Genomic DNA, 20,855 nt, shown 5'->3' with positions numbered 1-20,855 from the left:
AACAATGTATAATGCAGGTGTTTAAAATCTACACTACAGCATTTCTCTCTAATTAGAAACCACTACAATGTTCCTACCTTTGCTTAAGACGCCGATCGTAACGGCACATTTATAGGTGTACAATTTGAGACTGTAGCCCAGCTGTTACCATGGCAACATCACTTTTCAGTTTCTGACCAGAAGCCGGCGTATGACCAGATAGTAACTGGGTAGCCACAGTAGAGGGTTTTTTTTTTATTTTTAAAAATTTTGAAAAAATATATAAAGTTAGGAAAAACGCACTAAAACCTCCATTTGAAAGTTTGTTAAAATCAGTGCAAGGAAAGATCTAAAAAATGTAGTTAACGAAGCAAATGTCTCCGTATCAAAACCATTACAGAAAGACAAAGGATGTAATGTAGTTAACACATTTCAGGTGCAAACAAATTAAAACTGAAATGATAACGATACCTGATTGGTTAAATCTAAGCCACACCCCTTTCTCTCCAAATGACATATTACAACGGAGAATCATTGTGGGACAGCAGGTCAGTGGGGTTTTGATTAAAAACCAGGAGAAAAGGACTAAAATTTGACTGGAAACACCCATTCCAAAAAGTAACTTTATGAAGCTCCTTCAGATACAAAGGTAACCAACCAAGCCGTCTAGATTAAGAGCCATTTAAAGTTTTTGGCACAGGTGGTCATCTGTGATTACAACCCACAGACTTGCTATGGTAATTCCACTATTATAATTTGCACAGTGAGATTAACCAGCTAACCAGTGGCATATTTCACTCGCTGAAGCTTTCTGGCAAACGTTGTCTGGGTTATTGTTTTGTGGTGGAGAGCTGCCATGTGCCAGAATCCTCCTGCCTACATAAATCGAGGTGTTCTCATTTCAGTCAACCATATGCCAAAGTTTTCATCTCAGATTCTCCTCGTATGGAGACTTATAAAAACTCAGACCCACCCTGTTTTCTCACTTAATTGGGCCAAATCTCTGATATAGGCTGACATTTTGAAGTCGCCCTCCTGAATGACTGTGCCAGGACTCGCCTTTATGGGAGATCTTCACTGAAGGTCTCTGAAATGATGAAAGGAATTAAAAGCGCCTCTATGTCACCGAGGAGGGCAGACGGCGGATTAAGAGTAAACCCTCCACCCTCGCCACTCTGATACCGGGCCTTGTTGGTTCTGTGGTGAAATCTGGTACAGGCACAAGCCGCTTCTCCCCGAGATGGGGGACAGGAATCATGTAATGAATTTCTCAAAGACAGTAAAGGTAAGGGGAGGGAACAGGCCCATATATCCACCTCCATCAAAGCTCCGGTGCACCTATGACTCTCTGGGACGAGGGGCGCAGCCCGGCGCCGGTCCAAACCTAATAAGAGTGCAGATGAGACGGGCGCAGTGTGAGATGCGCTTTTAATTAACCCCAGTTTCCTAATGGGCTCTGATAGAGACGCGGAGCAGTGGGCGATGTTTCTTACCTGGTGCGTCCCCTTCTGTTTGTTGCCTCTCATTCGCAATAATGAACATCCTTCTGGGAGCCAATTACACGCATGGCGGCACCGGAGACCCAGCTGCGGGGCCAGCGCAGACATGACCCGAACCTGTCCGCGTCTTCCACGGGCTCCTCGGTCCCTGCTGACCACGCCGTGCGCTTGACGGAATTTTAGAAAAAAAAAGAAAAAAAAAACACAAACCCACTGGTAAACGCTCCGTTAAATCACCCGCTCACAAGATCGTGGCATTTCTAAAGAATTTTTCTTGTTACAGGAGGTTTAAAACGCCCTTTCTTCATTGTAGATATAGTTCACATGCAAACTCCTAAACACAGTAATGATGACAGAATGCTGACAGCAAGCAGGAGGTCTTGGTTGCTCATTAGTAACATTTATTCCTTAAGAACAAGTTTATCAGTGGGTTAAACTCAACAGCATCTCACACTCTTCCCCATCACGCATGGCTGTAAACAGTTTTGTCATTTCCCAGCCATGTAATATTCTGGTTGTCCCCTCGATGTACCAAACATTAAGTGCATAATGGGTAAATAAATGATAGTTTTTCCAGACGGGCACATTTGAGGAGTTTGCAGCCATTGTGTCGACCTACAGTGTGAGTAAGGACATGTTGTGTTAAGTGTTTCCATTGTGTTGACCTACAGTGTAAGGACACGTTGTGTTAAGTGTTTCCAAGCCTCCCTGGCAGATATGATCTGAACCTTTCTGAGAACACGCTGTGGTGTAATGATCTCCAGGCCTGATGGCCCAGAGGGAAGACCAGCGCCATCCAGCAGCTCTCAGGGGTGAGTTCAACGGCCCCGACGTTTCGACAGCGAGCACTTTCGGTCGTCACATAATACACACTAAACAAGGAAGCTTCTTCAGGCTTTATAATCGCCACATGTACTGGAACAACCATCACTTTGGTCACCTGGTCATGGTTTGGTGGAGGACCGTCTGGTAAAACATCACTTTGGTCACCTGGTCATGGTTTGGTGGAGGACCGTCTGGTAAAACATCACTTTGGTCACCTGGTCATGGTTTGGTGGAGGACCGTCTGGTAAAACATCACTTTGGTCACCTGGTCATGGTTTGGTGGAGGACCGTCTGGTAAAACATCACGTCTCGAACTCTGGTTCTCCTCCCTTATGGGAAACTTGTTCAAAACTGAAGAATCACAGCTTACAAAATGCACAGTATTATTTACTTACTGGAAAGCAATTTTTCTTAATTATTTACTTCAATTAAACTTTAATGCTTCTATTTGCATGCCATTAACGACTTACACGCTATTTCAAGGCCCAACCTGTGTTGAGGAACGCCAGTTACACGGGAATTACCCTTAAAAGCTGCGCTTGGGGAAATCCATGGCATTAATAACAATTATTGGCTTTCTTTAGTTTTCACAGACACCTTAAGTGTTGGGTATTGACTGCTGTGCTAGTGAGAATGTTGCCTATTGATTTTGCCAGAGCCCAACGTGTTGGCTGGTCTCCTCATCCAAGCAGGGTAAGATTAAGGCTCACGGCCTTCCAGAGATCACGATGGCCTCCATCACGCCGCCCAGGAACACCCAAGAGAGCTGCAGGTCCTGCCCACCATTAACACGCACATCTACGAGACTGTCGGGACTCACGTCAACTCATTAATATGGCATCTTATCTTCACTTTCGTTATCTATCTTAATAAATTTCAGACAAAAATTTATTAAGACTATGTTTTTCCAAAGTGTTTATTTTCAGAGACACTGAATGAAAAGAAACAATTCAGTGTAGTGGACATTATGCTTAGTGCAAAATTCTGTAGATGCTGTATGAGCTTTAAATTTTTAGAGATTTAAAATGAATGATAAACATTTTAATATGGCAAAAAATACTACTAAAACAGCATTAAATATGACCAAGAACAGCCTGAACAAACCCAGTACTACAGAGCCAATGTTGCACTAATAATCATATTAATAATTATATAAATAATTATAATAATAAGTCTTCACTTACCCTGGAGAACACAAGCTACCAGGTGACCACTCCACCAATAGCAATAATAAAAGTTATTTGTAAACACAAATAATGAATAACTATTTTAGCAGCTCATATACAGCAGCTCATCTGTCAGAAATGAAGTAAAAACATAAGTAAATCTTTTAAAAAAATTTGGTGTAAATTAACTATTAGATGGTATAAATTACAACATTTTACTTTCACACGTCTGTGTTTTACAACATGTTCCTGTTTTTTTGTGCCGTTAGCAGTCTCACTGTGAGCCCTGAGATTGTGTGGTCAGGTGTGATCCCGGCCACAGGAGCAGTGGAGGTGATGTAGGCTTCTCCTCTCCAGGGCCCTCCGTGCCACTCTACGAACCACCTCGGCGGTGAACGTGGGCCCAGGCCTCCCTCCGCCCGCACGGGTTAGCTGGGGCCCAGGGAGACTCCAGCGCCCGCTCTGTGTGGGTGCTCCCTCTGATGGCTGTACGTGGCTGTGGAGGTCAGTCCATGTCTGGGACGAGCAGAAACATCAGAGCTTTTTCTATAACGATATAGAGCCACTACAATTTAAATTCTCCATGCATCACAATTCCACATGCACTTCACACACAGTTCATTTGTGCTCTGATATCCCAACACCAAACACGTATGATGACTGCCTCTAGAGCTGGGACTCCCTGACTCTACTGCCTCTGTCTCCTGACCTACCCTTCCAGGAGACACCGGCTCCTCTCCTCTCCTGCCCTGCCTCGCTATCTCGCTGCAGCTCACAGGACACCGGGCAGCAGACGAAACCACATCACTGCAGAAGTGGCGAAAGGTCAAAGGTCACCCCTCAGATCTAAGCCGGCCTCCTCGGGTATAACGAGCTCTCCGTGGCGCGGTCTGCTCATCATTATTTCCCCCCTCGGCTTATTAACAATCTAAACATCATTTTTCTTTTAGCCCTGAAGGGCTCATGCAAATGTACCTCATTTATGAAAAAAACAAAAACAAAACACACACACACAAATTGAAACAGTCACGGTCCCTCGTTTCTGAACGTGTCGTCCTCGGCGGAGAGCGTTACGATTGGCCGGACAGCCACTCCAGCAGGCCGGATAATGCGGGCCCTTTAGTGCCGGTTCATTCCACCGGGACAAACAGGTCCGTGCATGCAAAATGATTCACATGCACTAATTAGCAGGAGGAAGAATCAGAAGTAGGAAGAGAAATCCGCAGAGGAGCACATTAGGAGAGGGGTGTGGGAGAAGGAGGCGTGGCCACATACCCAGAGAAGCAGCTTATCAAATGAAGCTTGATAAATGTGCCCCGGATGAACCGAGTCAATCATTTTAATGTGTTATGGGGAGCCCGAAGGAGAATAAATAAGCAATCACTACATCACGGTGTGAGAACAAACGGGCATAGAGTACAATTAGACAGGGTCACAGTGGCACAGGACCGAGAGCACAGCACGCTAATGAGCACCACGTCTGTCAGAGAGAAGAGAAGGGGAGAGAGGGAGAGAGGGATGGGGATAGAGAGAGAGGGAGGGGAGAGAGGGATGGAGAGGGAGGGTGAGAGAAGGTAAGAGAAAGAGACGGAGACGAAGACCAAAGTTAAAGAGTCTGGGCCTGACATTTTTTGGTCTGGACAAAGAGAGCCATTGTAACACTGATACTCAAACACCAAGCAGTACCGTAGTGAGACGTCCACAAGCCACGTCAGGACAGTCGGACGTGAAAGCACGCAAGATCGGCGGTCGAACGGCTGTAGGGGTACCGGGCACACAGGGACTTCAGAAGGCAAACCAAAGGTCAGGAGGTGGACGTGTGACCCGTTAAAGGAGGCGCGTTCGTGGAAGGCTGTGTGTAAAGCGCTCGGGCTGCACGAAACCACCCCAGGCTTGTGTGAAGAAAAAAAAAACAGACCAACTCGCAGACAGACGGCTGCTGAGATCAGTCCCCCCCCCCCCCCCCCCCCTAATAACAGCAATCTACGTCGAAAATCTAATCCCAAGTACCATTTACCCCACGTCTAGATGACGTCTGCTCAGAAAAGCGTGCAATATGAATATTTCATTCACCGATATCCAAATAAACACGGCAGGCTTTCTATCAGCCGGGGGACGTTGGGGTAAGTGAAGCGGAAAGTGGAGAGTGCTAATGAATAGGAGCTTTCGGGGAGGGCTTCTCCTCTTCCTCTCTATTCCTCTTTTAAAATGTGCAAATGAGGTGAGCAGTGCCTGCAGCTCTAGACGCCAGAGCTGAAACGTCCTCCAGCGATACCGAAGAACCATAAAAGCACTCGGAGTCTCGCCTCTCCACTTTCACATCATCTGTCGGCAAAGCCATTTTGGACAGCAACATAAACATCATTACTTCATATTGTCAATAATCTCCCCTCATTTGCAAAAATCTAGGGCCCTACACCACAACAGCCTAACATTATGGACACTTTTACTCCTGCTTGGCCGTCAACCCAGGGGCCATCAGAGTATTGTTCCTCCAGACGGGCGGGCGTGCTTCATATTTGGGGTAGAAGAGGCGGATGGCACTGCTAGTGTAAACCGGGAGAGGTTTTCACGCTGTTGATGTAAAGGGACCCAAACACCAGAGGTGCAGGCAAGCCACAGCCAATAAAAATACAGGCTTCACCACTGCTCCGCCCACTGCTCTGCCCTCCTCTTTCCTGTGTTCTTGTATTTACATATTCCCTCGCTCTGGCCAGTCACACGGCTGCAGGCATTTTGCATTTCCTGGAACATTAGTTGGGCCTCAATTAAGTACACAGATAGTGCAAGTTTGTGAGTGGTCTTTAGTGTTCTGGTCTCTCTCTTTCCATCTGTCTCACTCACTCACTCACTCACTCACTCACTCACTCACTCACTCACTCACTCACACACTCACACACACACACACACACACACACACACACACTCACACACACACTCACACACTCACACACTCACACACTCACACACACACACACTCACACACACACACACACACACACTCACACACTCACACACACACACACACACACACACACACACACACACACACACACACACACACGTCTCCGGGGGCTATCACGACCTCAGTACTCCAGTAGATGTCCTTGTCAGTTTCTCTGTTGCCCTGGAGCAGTGGTGCACACCTTCACTACAGCGTGGCGCGGGCGAGCCTGAGCTCATCCCAGGCCGACCCGGACAGCAGCCCACCTGGCGCTGGCGGTTCGGAGGCGACCACGGAAGCAGGATGGCGCGTGGGGAGAGCAGGAAGGAGAGCAGACAGTAGCGCCCGGAGATCAAGCTCGAAGGGGCCGGCGCGTTGGTCTCTGCAGAACAACCAACGCTCACACCAGCCCAGCCCGCATGTCAAAAGTTCCCCCAAACTTTCCCTTTCTCATTTCACGTCGGAACAATCACATCGCACCCTATTAGGGAAGACGAGGCCGCAGCCAGAGAGCGGGATGATTTCACAGCGCGAGGACGGACTAATAGCGACACCCAGAGCCACTCGAACTATGAGACACCTCTCCTCCGAGGCTGATAGAAACATCATCCTGATCTCATCTCATTAAGTATCCCTGCGTATTGCTTAGGAGGACAGCGGGTGAGAAAGATGTGAGCATGCCACAAACGAGAGAGAGAGAGAGAGAGAGAGAGAGAGAGAGAGAGAGAGAGAGAGAGAGAGAGAGAGAGAGAGAGAGAGAATCTTCACAGATGCCTCAATGGCAAATCATGGGACAGTTGTGAGGGAAGAGAATGGCTATTAAACAGTTGTAATATTCCTATTGAATGTGGTATTTGTTGGACTCGAGTGTTAGTTTTTAAGTAAGTAAGTGTTAAGTGTTAGGGGATGAGGCCTTAAGTAAGTAAGTGTTAACTATAACTATAGAACTACTTTTGGACCACAAATACGGACTTGTGCTAACGGGCCGCCCAATGGAGGATGGGTTCCCTTTTGAGGCTTGGTCCTCCCGAGGTTTCTTCCTAATCCCCACCACCATAGGGAGTTTCTCCTTGTCGCCTTTGGCTCATTAGGGATCTGGACCCATACGACTGTAAAGCTGCTTTGTGACAACATGTGTTGTAAAATCTATATAAAGAAATTTGACTTAACTTGGATGAGGCCTTAAGTAAGTGTTAGGGGATGAGGCCTTAAGTAAGCACTTTCATTTAAATTAATTAGACAGTGACATGTTTAAGTTCTGCCTGTCACACTGCATATGCACTATTTCAACTCACCCCATGATATGTCAATGCCACAAAGTAGATCATCCAGTGATCATACAGTGATCATACAGTGATCATACCATGATCATCCAGTGATCATCCAGTGATCATACAGTGATCATACAGTGATCATACCGTGATCATCCAGTGATCATCCAGTGATCATACAGTGATCATACAGTGATGCTGGATGATATTATACTTTCAACTCTACATTAAGACTGGCTTAAAAAAAAAAAAGATCATTTTGAATGTATGTTGCTACTGGAGACAGCGATAGGCCCCCACCAGGAAGGAACCTGTCTACATCCACAAGATCTTCACAGCGCTCTGCCTCCGAGCTGCAGGCACGGATCACAGGTCTGCTAGCACCCTCTCTCCGAGCCGCGGCGCCCATCAGCAGATCCTGCCAGCACCCTGCGCTGTGGTTGGCGCTCGGCTGTGATTATACAGGCGGCGCCGAGCCCGCGTGGACCTGCTGACGGCTACCGAGCGCTGTCGGAAGTCTGGGCTACGTCTCCCGAGACGGGCGGGCCGCGGGCGGCGGTGCCAGAACTCACGGCGTGGCGGCCAGGCGTTGGTGCGGCTGGGCTGAGACGCTCCGGCTGTCCCCCGCGTTGCCTGCTCCGACGTTCTACAAAAAAAAAAAAGAAAAAGAAAGAGGATATAGGCGGATCGGCCTCTTCCCGCGAGTCTGTCTGCGGCGTGGACGAGCCGGCCTTCTCCCGCAGCCAAACGGGCTTTACGCACCTCGCGGCTCTCGACTTCCAGTCTCCTCCCGTCCACCTCCGCCTGGAGCCTCCGGACCTGGGCCTGCAGGGCCTCCACCCGCTCCTGCAGGTGACTGAAAGGAGGAGGGACCCGTTTGAGCGTGCGCACGACCCGCAAACGCGCCCTAGGGGCTACGGAAGCCCGCGCGGGACACTCGCTTACTCGTTCTCGGCTGTGAGATGGACGATCCTCTTGCTCTGGTCTTTGATCCGGAGGCCGAACTTCTCGTGGGTCTCCCTGGTGGAGGAAGGAGAGGCGTAGGCGTTAACGTCGGGCGTGAACCTCAGATCCGAGGCCCCATGAGGAGGTGAAGGGGTGGGCGGCGTGCGGCCGGCCGCGGGGGTGCGGGAGTGCCGTCTTACTTCTGTTCCTTCACCCACTGGTTCACGTTGGTCACCACCAGCTCGCTCTCGTGGTGAAGGCGGGAGGTGTCGCGGCGTGCCTCGTCCAGCGCCTCCCTGAGCTCCTCCACCTCTGTGGCGGCTGCCTCCATCCTCCGCTCCGCCAAGTCCATCTGAGCCCGCAGCACCTCCACCTGCGAATAATGAATTCACCTGATCAAGGTCAAACACTTTGGACAAAACCATGTGGGCCAAACGTGACATTTCACTTGTGTGTGTGTGTGTGTGTGCCTGAAGCTGACCTGAGCTACGGCCGAGTGGTAGCCTTCAGTGACGGAGGCCAGCTCCACCTTCAGAAGCACCATCTCCTCTTCTGTGCTCTGGAGAGAGTCCAGCTGCTGTTGACCCCAGAGCCGAGTGTGGGTCAGCTGGGCGCCCAGCTCCACCAGACGCCCCTCAGACACCCGGGCCTGGACATCCACAGAACACCACCAGGACTCGTGTTAGTCTGGCCTGCCTTTTTAGGTATGTATCTTGTATGTAAATAAATAATATAACAATAAGCCTAAAAAATAGGTTTGTCATTTTTTAAGATGTCAGAATAAATTTTGCTGTGTATATTGAGCAACACTGTATAATACCATATAGAAATAACTTGAAAATTTTAACTGATTGCAATTTAAATAGCAATTCAATAGTTCTATACATCATGTTACATATATATACACACACACACATCATCTTACATACGTATATATCATGTTATTCTCATGAGCACTCAAAATGGACACACACAATACCATCTGGTACTGATCTAAAGCTGATTGAAGGAAAGAGATAACAGAATCATAGCTAGTCAGGAATGCCTATGTGTGTGTGTGTGTGAGAGAGAGAATGTGTGTGTGTGTGTGTGTGTGTGTGTGTCTCAGAGAGACTGAGCACAGGAGAACACTCAGAATGTCTCACATCAACCCAATGACCTTTACACAATCCCTGAGCACAGGCAGCATAGGGGGCCAATGAGGATAATGAGAAAAGCAAAGGCAATTAAATCTGTGCGGGTGTGTGTGCGAGTGTTTAAAGCAAGCAGATTATGAAGCACAGAAATAGACAAAAACACACACAATCAGTCACACATGACATGTGCACGCGCACACACACACACACACACACACACACACACGCACACGCACACACATGCGCACACACACACACACACACACACACACAACATGCACGCACACAAATTCATGGCAACTCCATACTGGTTTCACAAAAAAAAAAAGCAGTCAACGCATACAATGCACACGGCTAAGAATTCGAAACCCTTATCACAACCGGCCCCTGCTTCAACACAGGCCCCGCCCCCCGTCTTGGCCCCGCCCTTTTAGCCCCGCGCATCACATTCCACACAGCTGGTGGCAATCGTTAAGCGCCCTGCTGCGAGAGCGCCACAGCAAGAGCAATTATTTTTAAAAAGACAGAACTGAAAACAGACAAGGGCCACACGGCTTTGTGCGCACACGCTGGAGAAACCAGCAGGTGGGAAGGGCCGTCTGACCTGGACATGTGTGGGTGGAGGTGTGGGTGGAGGTGTGGGTGGAGGTGAGGGTGGAGGTGAGGGTGGGAAGGAGGTTGTTTGTGCTTGACTTGTTTTTTTTTTGCCTGAAGAGTTTGCTGACCACAAAATGACAAGGCGGGTTTTCCCAAGCCAATTAAAGGGGGCCAGAGTGTGTGTCTGCTAGCACACGACACTGACAGCACTTACGGAGAGTGACGTGAAGACGGAGAGAGAGAGAGAGAGAGAGAGAGAGAGAGAGAGAGAGAGAGAGAGAGAGAGAGAGAGAGAGAGAGAGAGAGAGAGAGAGAGAGGGAGTGTGTGTCAGAGTGTATAAGATAGAGGAAGAGAGCGAGGGAGTGTGTGTGGGTGGAGGGGGGACAGATACACCACACTGTCCTGACTGGAGTGTACTACCATTTCCACAGTGCAGTTGAAGTGTCCTCACACCCAGACCACACGCACATTAACACTGGAGAGGACAGAGAGGAAACACACCATACACACCGCCACAAACATGTGGCCAGTTTTAGCAGGGCCTAACTTCTTGGCCATTATAACACAGTGCAAAAGAGCACGAGCGCACACACACACGCACGTACACACACACACACACACACACACACACACACACACACACACACACACACACACACACACAGGTTTGCTAAAGCCTAAAGGTGAGGCCTCTGACGGCAGATGAACCCCGACGCGTGGCCAGATGAGAGATAGACGCTTTCATGCATCGCAGATATTAAATCAGGATTAGACAGATTAATTTCCAACCGTAATTAAGCGAGAAACTTTCACATCAGATCTAGCAAACTTCTTAGAGATACAAAATGAATTCAGATTAAATTTTCAAACAACTGAACAGTCTCTAGACTGCTAAGCTCCCTACTGACAATCCTTCCGTGAACGGAATAAAATTAAAAAAATTATAAAAAGGCCCAGTTCTTCATGGTTGGTGTATGTCCGGGTCTGAGTGCAATCATTCCCGAAGAGGTTTGGAAATAATGACTATGTTTTAAAGGCCAGATTCAGGCAGGCTAATTGATTTGGTAGAGAAGTGCTCGAGGAGCCACTCTGCTAGGGTAACAAGAATAGAGACACGACAAGCACTGCAAGGCAAACCGATAACACAGACAAGACTGCAGCTAATGCACAGAGCTAATCCCCACAACATCTGCCTTAGCAGAACGCAGGAAAATCACTTCCAATTATGCCTCCCTGAAACTATGTATATCTGCCATGCAGATGTTCCTAAGTATTTATATAAAAAGTGGCACAAAATGTGTGTGTGTGTATACCTGGTTTTTAGCTGATTCCAGGTCAGTTCTCAGCTGATCTCTCTCTGTCTGCAGACTGTTCTCTCTGTTGCGTGCGCTCTGTTCCCTGTGCAGTGTCTCCTGATGTCTGACCTCCTGCTGTGATAGCACTGTACTCAAAGCCTGAGCAGCATCAACCTGGTCTTTCAGCTGAAACACACACACACACACACACACACACACACACACACACACACACACACAAGCGAACAATACGCAGTGCTCCTTGCCTACAAACACACCCAACACCAGTCCACACCGATCAGGCTGGGTCAGGGATTCCCAGAAGGCTTTGCGGTTGTGTCTCCCTCACCTGCTCCTGCAGCCGGCCAATGGTCTGCTTACTGGCACCCAGCTCCTCCCGGAGGAGACGGGTCTCCTGCAGCAGGGTGGCGGCCTCCTCCTGGACGCCCAGCTGAGCCTGTCTGCTGCCTGTAGCCTCCCCTCTCGCCTGCTCCAGCAGGACCCTACAGGACACACACACAGCCACCATCAGCGCACACACACACTTCCCAGTCCAGACAGGACATGGACATTAGGGCAGCACACAGCATTAGGACACAGACTTACTGCTCTTACGGGACCTGACATTAGGACTGTGCTCTTACGGCACCTGGCATTAGGACTGTGCTCTTAAGGACCTGGCATTAGGACTGTGCTCTTACGGGACCTGACATTAGGACTGTGCTCTTACGGGACCTGACATTAGGACTGTGCTCTTACGGGACCTGGCATTAGGACTGTGCTCTTAAGGGACCTGACATTAGGACTGTGCTCTTACGGGACCTGGCATTAGGACTGTGCTCTTACGGGACCGGACATTAGGACTGTGCTCTTACGGGACCGGACATTAGGACTGTGCTCTTACAGGACCTGGCATTAGGACTGTGCTCTTAAGGGACCTGACATTAGGACTGTGCTCTTACGGCACCTGACATTAGGACTGTGCTCTTACGGGACCTGACATTAGGACTGTGCTCTTAAGGGACCTGATATTAGGACTGTGCTCTTACGGGACCTGACATTAGGACTGTGCTCTTACGGGACCTGGCATTAGGACTGTGCTCTTAAGGGACCTGATATTAGGACTGTGCTCATAAGGGACCTGACATTAGGACTGTGCTCTTACGGGACCTGGCATTAGGACTGTGCTCTTAAGGGACCTGATATTAGGACTGTGCTCTTAAGGGACCTGATATTAGGACTGTGCTCTTACGGGACTTGACATTAGGACTGTGCTCTTACAGGACCTGACATTAGGACTGAACTCTTACAGGACCTGACATTAGGCCTGTGCTCTTACGGGACCTGACATTAGGACTGTGCTCTTACGGGACCTGGCATTAGGACTGTGCTCCTAAGGACCTGGCATTAGGACTGTGCTCTTACGGGACCTGACATTAGGACTGTGCTCTTACGGGACCTGACATTAGGACTGTGCTCTTACGGGACCTGACATTAGGACTGTGCTCTTACGGGACCTGACATTAGGACTGTGCTCTTACGGGACCTGGCATTAGGACTGTGCTCTTACGGGACCTGACATTAGGACTGTGCTCTTACAGGACCTGACATTAGGACTGTGCTCTTACGGGACCTGGCATTAGGACTGTGCTCTTACGGGACCTGACATTAGGACTGTGCTCTTACGGGACCTGGCATTAGGACTGTGCTCCTAAGGACCTGGCATTAGGACTGTGCTCTTACGGGACCTGACATTAGGACTGTGCTCTTACGGGACCTGACATTAGGACTGTGCTCTTACGGGACCTGGCATTAGGACTGTGCTCTTACGGGACCTGACATTAGGACTGTGCTCTTACGGGACCGGACATTAGGACTGTGCTCTTACAGGACCTGGCATTAGGACTGTGCTCTTAAGGGACTTGACATTAGGACTGTGCTCTTACGGCACCGGACATTAGGACTGTGCTCTTACGGGACTTGACATTAGGACTGTGCTCTTACGGCACCTGACATTAGGACTGTGCTCTTACGGGACCTGGCATTAGGACTGTGCTCTTAAGGGACCTGACATTAGGACTGTGCTCTTACGGGACCTGACATTAGGACTGTGCTCTTACAGGACCTGACATTAGGACTGTGCTCTTACGGGACCTGGCATTAGGACTGTGCTCTTACGGGACCTGACATTAGGACTGTGCTCTTACGGGACCTGGCATTAGGACTGTGCTCCTAAGGACCTGGCATTAGGACTGTGCTCTTACGGGACCTGACATTAGGACTGTGCTCTTACGGGACCTGACATTAGGATTGTGCTCTTACGGGACCTGGCATTAGGACTGTGCTCTTACGGGACCTGACATTAGGACTGTGCTCTTACGGGACCTGACATTAGGACTGTGCTCTTACGGGACCTGGCATTAGGACTGTGCTCTTAAGGGACCTGACATTAGGACTGTGCTCTTAAGGGACCTGACATTAGGACTGTGCTCTTACGGGACCTGACATTAGGACTGTGCTCTTACGGGACCTGGCATTAGGACTGTGCTCTTAAGGGACCTGATATCAGGACTGTGCTCTTAAGGGACCTGACATTAGGACTGTGCTCTTACGGGACCTGGCATTAGGACTGTGCTCTTAAGGGACCTGATATTAGGACTGTGCTCTTACGGGACCTGGCATTAGGACTGTGCTCTTAAGGGACTTGACATTAGGACTGTGCTCTTACGGGACCTGACATTAGGACTGTGCTCTTACGGGACCTGATATTAGGACTGTGCTCTTACGGGACCTGGCATTAGGACTGTGCTCTTACGGGACCTGACATTAGGACTGTGCTCTTACGGGACCTGACATTAGGACTGTGCTCTTACGGGACCTGACATTAGGACTGTGCTCTTACGGGACCTGACATTAGGACTGTGCTCTTACGGGACCTGGCATTAGGACTGTGCTCTTACGGGACCTGACATTAGGACTGTGCTCTTACGGGACCTGACATTAGGACTGTGCTCTTACAGGACCTGACATTAGGACTGTGCTCTTACGGGACCTGGCATTAGGACTGTGCTCTTACGGGACCTGACATTAGGACTGTGCTCTTACGGGACCTGGCATTAGGACTGTGCTCCTAAGGACCTGGCATTAGGACTGTGCTCTTACGGGACCTGACATTAGGACTGTGCTCTTACGGGACCTGACATTAGGACTGTGCTCTTACGGGACCTGGCATTAGGACTGTGCTCTTACGGGACCTGACATTAGGACTGTGCTCTTACGGGACCGGACATTAGGACTGTGCTCTTACAGGACCTGGCATTAGGACTGTGCTCTTAAGGGACTTGACATTAGGACTGTGCTCTTACGGCACCGGACATTAGGACTGTGCTCTTACGGGACTTGACATTAGGACTGTGCTCTTACGGCACCTGACATTAGGACTGTGCTCTTACGGGACCTGGCATTAGGACTGTGCTCTTAAGGGACCTGACATTAGGACTGTGCTCTTACGGGACCTGACATTAGGACTGTGCTCTTACAGGACCTGACATTAGGACTGTGCTCTTACGGGACCTGGCATTAGGACTGTGCTCTTACGGGACCTGACATTAGGACTGTGCTCTTACGGGACCTGGCATTAGGACTGTGCTCCTAAGGACCTGGCATTAGGACTGTGCTCTTACGGGACCTGACATTAGGACTGTGCTCTTACGGGACCTGACATTAGGATTGTGCTCTTACGGGACCTGGCATTAGGACTGTGCTCTTACGGGACCTGACATTAGGACTGTGCTCTTACGGGACCTGACATTAGGACTGTGCTCTTACGGGACCTGGCATTAGGACTGTGCTCTTAAGGGACCTGACATTAGGACTGTGCTCTTACGGGACCTGACATTAGGACTGTGCTCTTACGGGACCTGGCATTAGGACTGTGCTCTTAAGGGACCTGATATCAGGACTGTGCTCTTAAGGGACCTGACATTAGGACTGTGCTCTTACGGGACCTGGCATTAGGACTGTGCTCTTAAGGGACCTGATATTAGGACTGTGCTCTTACGGGACCTGGCATTAGGACTGTGCTCTTAAGGGACCTGACATTAGGACTGTGCTCTTACGGGACCTGGCATTAGGACTGTGCTCTTACGGGACCTGACATTAGGACTGTGCTCTTACGGGACCGGACATTAGGACTGTGCTCTTACAGGACCTGGCATTAGGACTGTGCTCTTAAGGGACTTGACATTAGGACTGTGCTCTTACGGCACCTGACATTAGGACTGTGCTCTTACGGGACCTGGCATTAGGACTGTGCTCTTAAGGGACCTGACATTAGGACTGTGCTCTTACGGGACCTGACATTAGGACTGTGCTCTTACGGGACCTGGCATTAGGACTGTGCTCTTAAGGGACCTGATATCAGGACTGTGCTCTTAAGGGACCTGACATTAGGACTGTGCTCTTACGGGACCGGACATTAGGACTGTGCTCTTACAGGACCTGGCATTAGGACTGTGCTCTTAAGGGACTTGACATTAGGACTGTGCTCTTACGGCACCTGACATTAGGACTGTGCTCTTACGGGACCTGGCATTAGGACTGTGCTCTTAAGGGACCTAATATTAGGACTGTGCTCTTACGGGACTTGACATTAGGACTGTGCTCTTACGGGACCTGGCATTAGGACTGTGCTCTTACGGGACCTGACATTAGGACTGTGCTCTTACGGGACCGGACATTAGGACTGTGCTCTTACAGGACCTGGCATTAGGACTGTGCTCTTAAGGGACTTGACATTAGGACTGTGCTCTTACGGCACCTGACATTAGGACTGTGCTCTTACGGGACCTGGCATTAGGACTGTGCTCTTAAGGGACCTGACATTAGGACTGTGCTCTTACGGGACCTGACATTAGGACTGTGCTCTTACGGGACCTGGCATTAGGACTGTGCTCTTAAGGGACCTGATATCAGGACTGTGCTCTTAAGGGACCTGACATTAGGACTGTGCACTTACGGGACCTGGCATTAGGACTGTGCTCTTAAGGGACCTAATATTAGGACTGTGCTCTTACGGGACTTGACATTAGGACTGTGCTCTTACAGGACCTGACATTAGGACTGAACTCTTACAGGACCTGACATTAGGACTGTGCTCTTACAGGACCTGACATTAGGACTGTGCTCTTACGGGACCTGGCATTAGGACTGTGCTCTTACGGGACCTTGTTACAGTAAACCATATAACAGAACATATACAGCTTGAGTGTATGGAGTTCTTCATATAACCAAGACAGGAAGCACTCCAAGGTGGAGGAATGAGAAGGCTTCACTACATCTGCACTTCTGCCCACGCCAACACTTCCTCTAGATCATCTCACTCTCTCTCCCCACTGTATCATCTGTGGAAGGGAAGATCGGATCATCTTAATTGGACTACAGGCTGCTGCAGGAAGTATGGTGGACACAGCAGTGCGGGACACACACCACAGTCAAGGCCACACCAGACCTGTAATGAGCGGCTGCTAACGCTAATCATGGGGTTGAAGATGAGGGGAAGGAATCAGTGAGGGGAGAGGTGACCATGGCCTGCTCCTCACCGCACGCCACCTCTCTCTCTCTCTCTCTCTCTCTCCCTCTCTACTGTAACATCGACTCAAGGGGAGCACAGTGTGTGAAACCGTTCACAGTCTCCACACATAAACACCCTCAGTGCAGGCAGCTGTGCACACAGAAGCGCACGCACGCGTGCTTATCACTGAGCCACAACTCAACACCCCACGCATGAAAGAGAGAGGGAGAGAGTGAGAGAGAAAATAGATGGGAAAGAGGCAATGGAGAAATGGAGAGAGGAGAAAAGAGGAGGAGACCCAGTCGGTGGGTGGTTGTGGGACAGAGGGGGTGGGGCATGGGTGATTGGCATGTTGCTGTGTCATGTTCTGAGTGGCTGGGTTTGAGGAAGTGAGCTACGACCCCAACACACCCCCCACCATTGACAAGCTGGCCACAGTAACAGCTAATCGATCTCTTGTGAGGTCCCCCGGTAGGCTCACGCCGGGATGATCAATATCCCTGGCAATTAGAATCCCCTATCTGCATGGCTGCAGGCACCTCGGGGTGTCTCGCCGGCCCACCAACACCCAATTTAGTCCTCGGCCTATCACTTAATTACTAAATCCCCAGTAATGCGTATCGGCAGGTGGCAGACACCAGTGCAGGAACAAGAGACCTTTGGCAAGGTGCTGAGACACGCCTGCTTCTCTTCTCCGGGCTATTTAAACATCTGATCTTAAGAGTGTGCGTGCGTGCATGTGTGTGTGTGTGTGTGAGGGGTGTGTGTGGCTGGTGGGGATGACCCGCAGTCATGGGCACACTCAGGGCACCTGCGCACACCAACCTTAGGGGGGCGTCGTCAGCGTGCCCGAGGTCACGGAGCTGAAAACCGGGACGAGCCGCAGAGCAGCACGCACTGACACGCGGTGTGTGTGTGTGTGTGTGTGTGTGTGTATGCTGACGCCTGACTGGCTGCCCAGGTGAGGGGTGGGAATGCCCGGTGTGTGTGGGTGAGATCGTTGCAGGAGCGTGAGCCGACAGACAGACGGATCCTTCACGTCACGCCTGGCAGACTGGAGTGGGAGAGCTGAGATGTTCTCTGTGATGAGGTGGGGGTGGAGGTGGTGTGGTGGGGGGTGATTCTGTAGCTCTCCTCAACAGCCAGCTAGCAATTATGTCCAGCGCTCTGACAGCTCAGTCCTGCTTCCTGGAACAGGTAGGGCTCTGAGTTTAATTTAGCGCTTATTGCTAAACGAACACTGTGCAAACCTGAGCATAAATAACCTCCAAAATCCAGTTATTGTAAATGACTCTTCATGCTATAAATAGTTTGTCATGTCCATGTTGTCCTTGTCAGGGAGTATTTTAGAAATGTGGAGAGGGCTCTGCCACCTGCTTCAGGTTTCTTAAAATAAGTGAAGAGACTCTTTCCACAGTCATAAAAATTTCAGTATTTCAGCTTGAATAATGATTATTTATATAATAAGTAGTTTTTATAGAAAAATTCAAATTTTAGTGTCTTAAATTTGACAGCTTCCCAGGAAGCTGTGGTTAATTTCCTAGAGCCTTGACTGATAGTAACACTTCAGTGTACAGGAACGAGTGTGTGTGTGTGTGTGTGTGTGTGTGTGTAACTCCTCGCTGTACTCCAGTGAGGGGAGTAATTACAGCAGGAGAGGGGCTTCCTCCTTCACGCGGGGCACCAGTGACCACTCAAACATCTCAGGAGGCACTTCCCAGTTCACTCACACGGGGCAGAAATCACACGGGCACAAGCGGAGACGTGATGTGGGGGGGGGGGGGGGGGGGGGGGTGTACCTGCAGTCGTGGAGATCCTGTGTGGTGGAGTGGAGTCTGTGCTGGAGTTTCTCCAGCTCCTCCTGAAGTCTTCTCTGATCCTGCTCGCTGTGCACCACCTCAGCTGCACACGCCTCCAGCTGCTCCACCCTCTCCTGCTGCCGGGCCAGCTCCAGGGCTAGGATCACACACACACACACACACGCACGCACGCACGCGCGCACACACACACACACACACACACACACACACACACACACACACACGCACGCATGCACACACACGCGCAAAAGCACATACATGCACGCATAGACACACAGAATGTCCGTGAACATCGGTCCGTACTGGTTGTGCGAGGGTTTGATACACTCTGATTGGACTGGCTGCCTGGACAGCTACAGGCTGCTTCTCTAGTGCACGAGTGTGAGTGTGTGTGTGTGTGTGTGTGTGTGTGTGGCATGGCCTGGGGCTCTGAACTGTTGGACTGTTTCATTCCAGACTAGCCTCAGACTGGCTGCAGCCACAATGCTAACAGGTGACTGGATCCCACGGCGTATTAAAGCCCCGAAGACGCTCCAGACCACCAAAGAAGAGTCTCTCTATCTTTATGTCTCTCTCACTCTCAAATACACACACACACACACACACAGGCTGTCCCCAACACTAAAGGATGAAATAAAATATGCAAAAAGTATTCATTGCAAGTTTCTCTTAATAGAGACAGTCACACACACAAACGCAGGCTTCTGTGAGGACGCCTCAAGATCCCTTTGGACCACGCTACATTCCTAGTGTTAGTGTTAGGGTTAGGGTTAGTGTTGGTGTTAGTGTTGGTGTTAGTGTTGGTGTTAGGGGTTAGTGTTGGTGTTAGGGGTTAGTGTTGGTGTTAGGGGTTAGTGTTAGGGGTTAGTGTTAGGGGTTAGGGTTAGTGTTAGGGGTTAGGGTTAGTGTTGGTGTTAGGGGTTGGTGTTAGGGTTAGTGTTAGTGTTGGGGGTTAGTGTTAGGGGTTAGGGTTAGTGTTAGGGGTTAGTGTTGGTGTTAGGGCCTGTGGGCTGCTGTGAGTGTGAATGGCGGGGTGACCTCACGTGAACCCTCACCTCTCTCTCTGCAGGTGGCGTGAGACTCCGTCAGCTCCCGCTGCACCTGGAGCAGGTGTGCGCTGAGGGCGGCACCCTCGGCCTCCAGGCGCCGCTTCTCCTTCCTGGCCCTGCGAAGCTCCGCCTCCAGGGCCCGAACCACGCCCCCCTGCCTCTCTGCCTCGGCCGCTCGTGCCCGAAGCTCGTCCCGCGCCCGCACCAGGTCCGCCTCCGACTGCCTCAGCAGGGTGTCCCTCTTCTGCACAGCCTGGGAGGGCACAGGTGGGGTGGGGGCGGGGCGGGGCGGGGGGCGGAGTCTGCTGTGAGGCCGCTAGCAAAAGAAGCTAAAGCTACTTTAAATACATGACTTTAAAAACAGAAAGAAAGGATAACAGGATGGTAATCGCATCACAACCAGTGTGTGTGTGTGTGTGTGTGTGTGTGTGTGTGTGTGTGTGTGTAGGTGTGTGTGTACCTTCTCTTTCTGTGTACACTGCCTGCGAGCTGTCTCCAGCTGCTCCTCCAGTCCAGCGGTCCTTTGCTCCAGAGTGTGAACCTCCGCCTGGCTGGTCTGGGTGGTGCACACCATCTCAGCCTGGAGGTTCCTCACCAGCTCCTGCAGGTTATGCACCTCTGCTCCATATGACACACACACACACACACACACACACACACACACACACACACACAGTACTGATGTCCATATAAAATGCCACAAGAGTGGTGAATGTGTAAAAGTCAGCCGACGCTGTGCTGGGAGACACAGGCTGA

The 20,855-nt window shown here is 50.1% G+C and overlaps 1 protein-coding gene and 1 long non-coding RNA gene across 3 annotated transcripts; one reads left to right on the top strand and one right to left on the bottom strand.

The window, feature by feature from the left end:
* Window positions 1-507: 507 nt before the first annotated feature.
* On the top strand, window positions 508-3,194 carry LOC143528088 (uncharacterized). Its single transcript, XR_013134356.1, has 3 exons — window positions 508-628; window positions 2,150-2,290; window positions 2,960-3,194. It is a non-coding gene; the product is annotated as an uncharacterized LOC143528088 (long non-coding RNA).
* On the bottom strand, window positions 3,132-20,849 carry pmfbp1 (polyamine modulated factor 1 binding protein 1). 2 transcript variants are annotated; one of them, XM_077023594.1, is made up of 12 exons: window positions 20,560-20,849; window positions 20,106-20,352; window positions 19,030-19,186; window positions 12,008-12,161; window positions 11,677-11,844; window positions 9,111-9,278; window positions 8,830-9,002; window positions 8,630-8,704; window positions 8,447-8,540; window positions 8,257-8,330; window positions 4,183-4,276; window positions 3,132-3,985 (listed from the first exon to the last, which is right to left on the bottom strand). In XM_077023594.1, the coding sequence occupies exons 1-12, from the start codon at window positions 20,671-20,673 to the stop codon at window positions 3,770-3,772; spliced, it is 1,734 nt and encodes a 577-aa protein (XP_076879709.1). In that variant the 5' UTR covers window positions 20,674-20,849; the 3' UTR covers window positions 3,132-3,769. The 2 variants fall into 2 exon arrangements, with proteins under 2 accessions (XP_076879709.1, XP_076879710.1); XM_077023595.1 differs by lacking the exon at window positions 4,183-4,276 and having other exon boundaries at window positions 3,759-3,985.
* Between the last annotated feature and the right edge of the window lie 6 nt (window positions 20,850-20,855).

Source organism: Brachyhypopomus gauderio, chromosome 12, assembly GCF_052324685.1.
Source record: "Brachyhypopomus gauderio isolate BG-103 chromosome 12, BGAUD_0.2, whole genome shotgun sequence".
Classification (NCBI taxonomy): Eukaryota; Metazoa; Chordata; class Actinopteri; order Gymnotiformes; family Hypopomidae; genus Brachyhypopomus; species Brachyhypopomus gauderio.
This window is presented reverse-complemented; position numbering and strand designations above follow the sequence as displayed.

What these genes read in the sequence shown, in the direction of transcription:
- pmfbp1 (XM_077023594.1), bottom strand. Translation starts at nt 20,673, where the DNA reads ATGGTGTGCACCACCCAGACCAGCCAGGCGGAGGTTCACACTCTGGAG. An exon ending in CAGGATCTCCACGACTGCAG is followed by an intron (nt 12,162 to 19,029) that starts GTACACCCCCCC and finishes TGTGTCCTGTAG; the next exon opens with GGTCCTGCTGGAGCAGGCGA. An exon ending in TTGGCCGGCTGCAGGAGCAG is followed by an intron (nt 11,845 to 12,007) that starts GTGAGGGAGACA and finishes TGTGTGTTTCAG; the next exon opens with CTGAAAGACCAGGTTGATGC.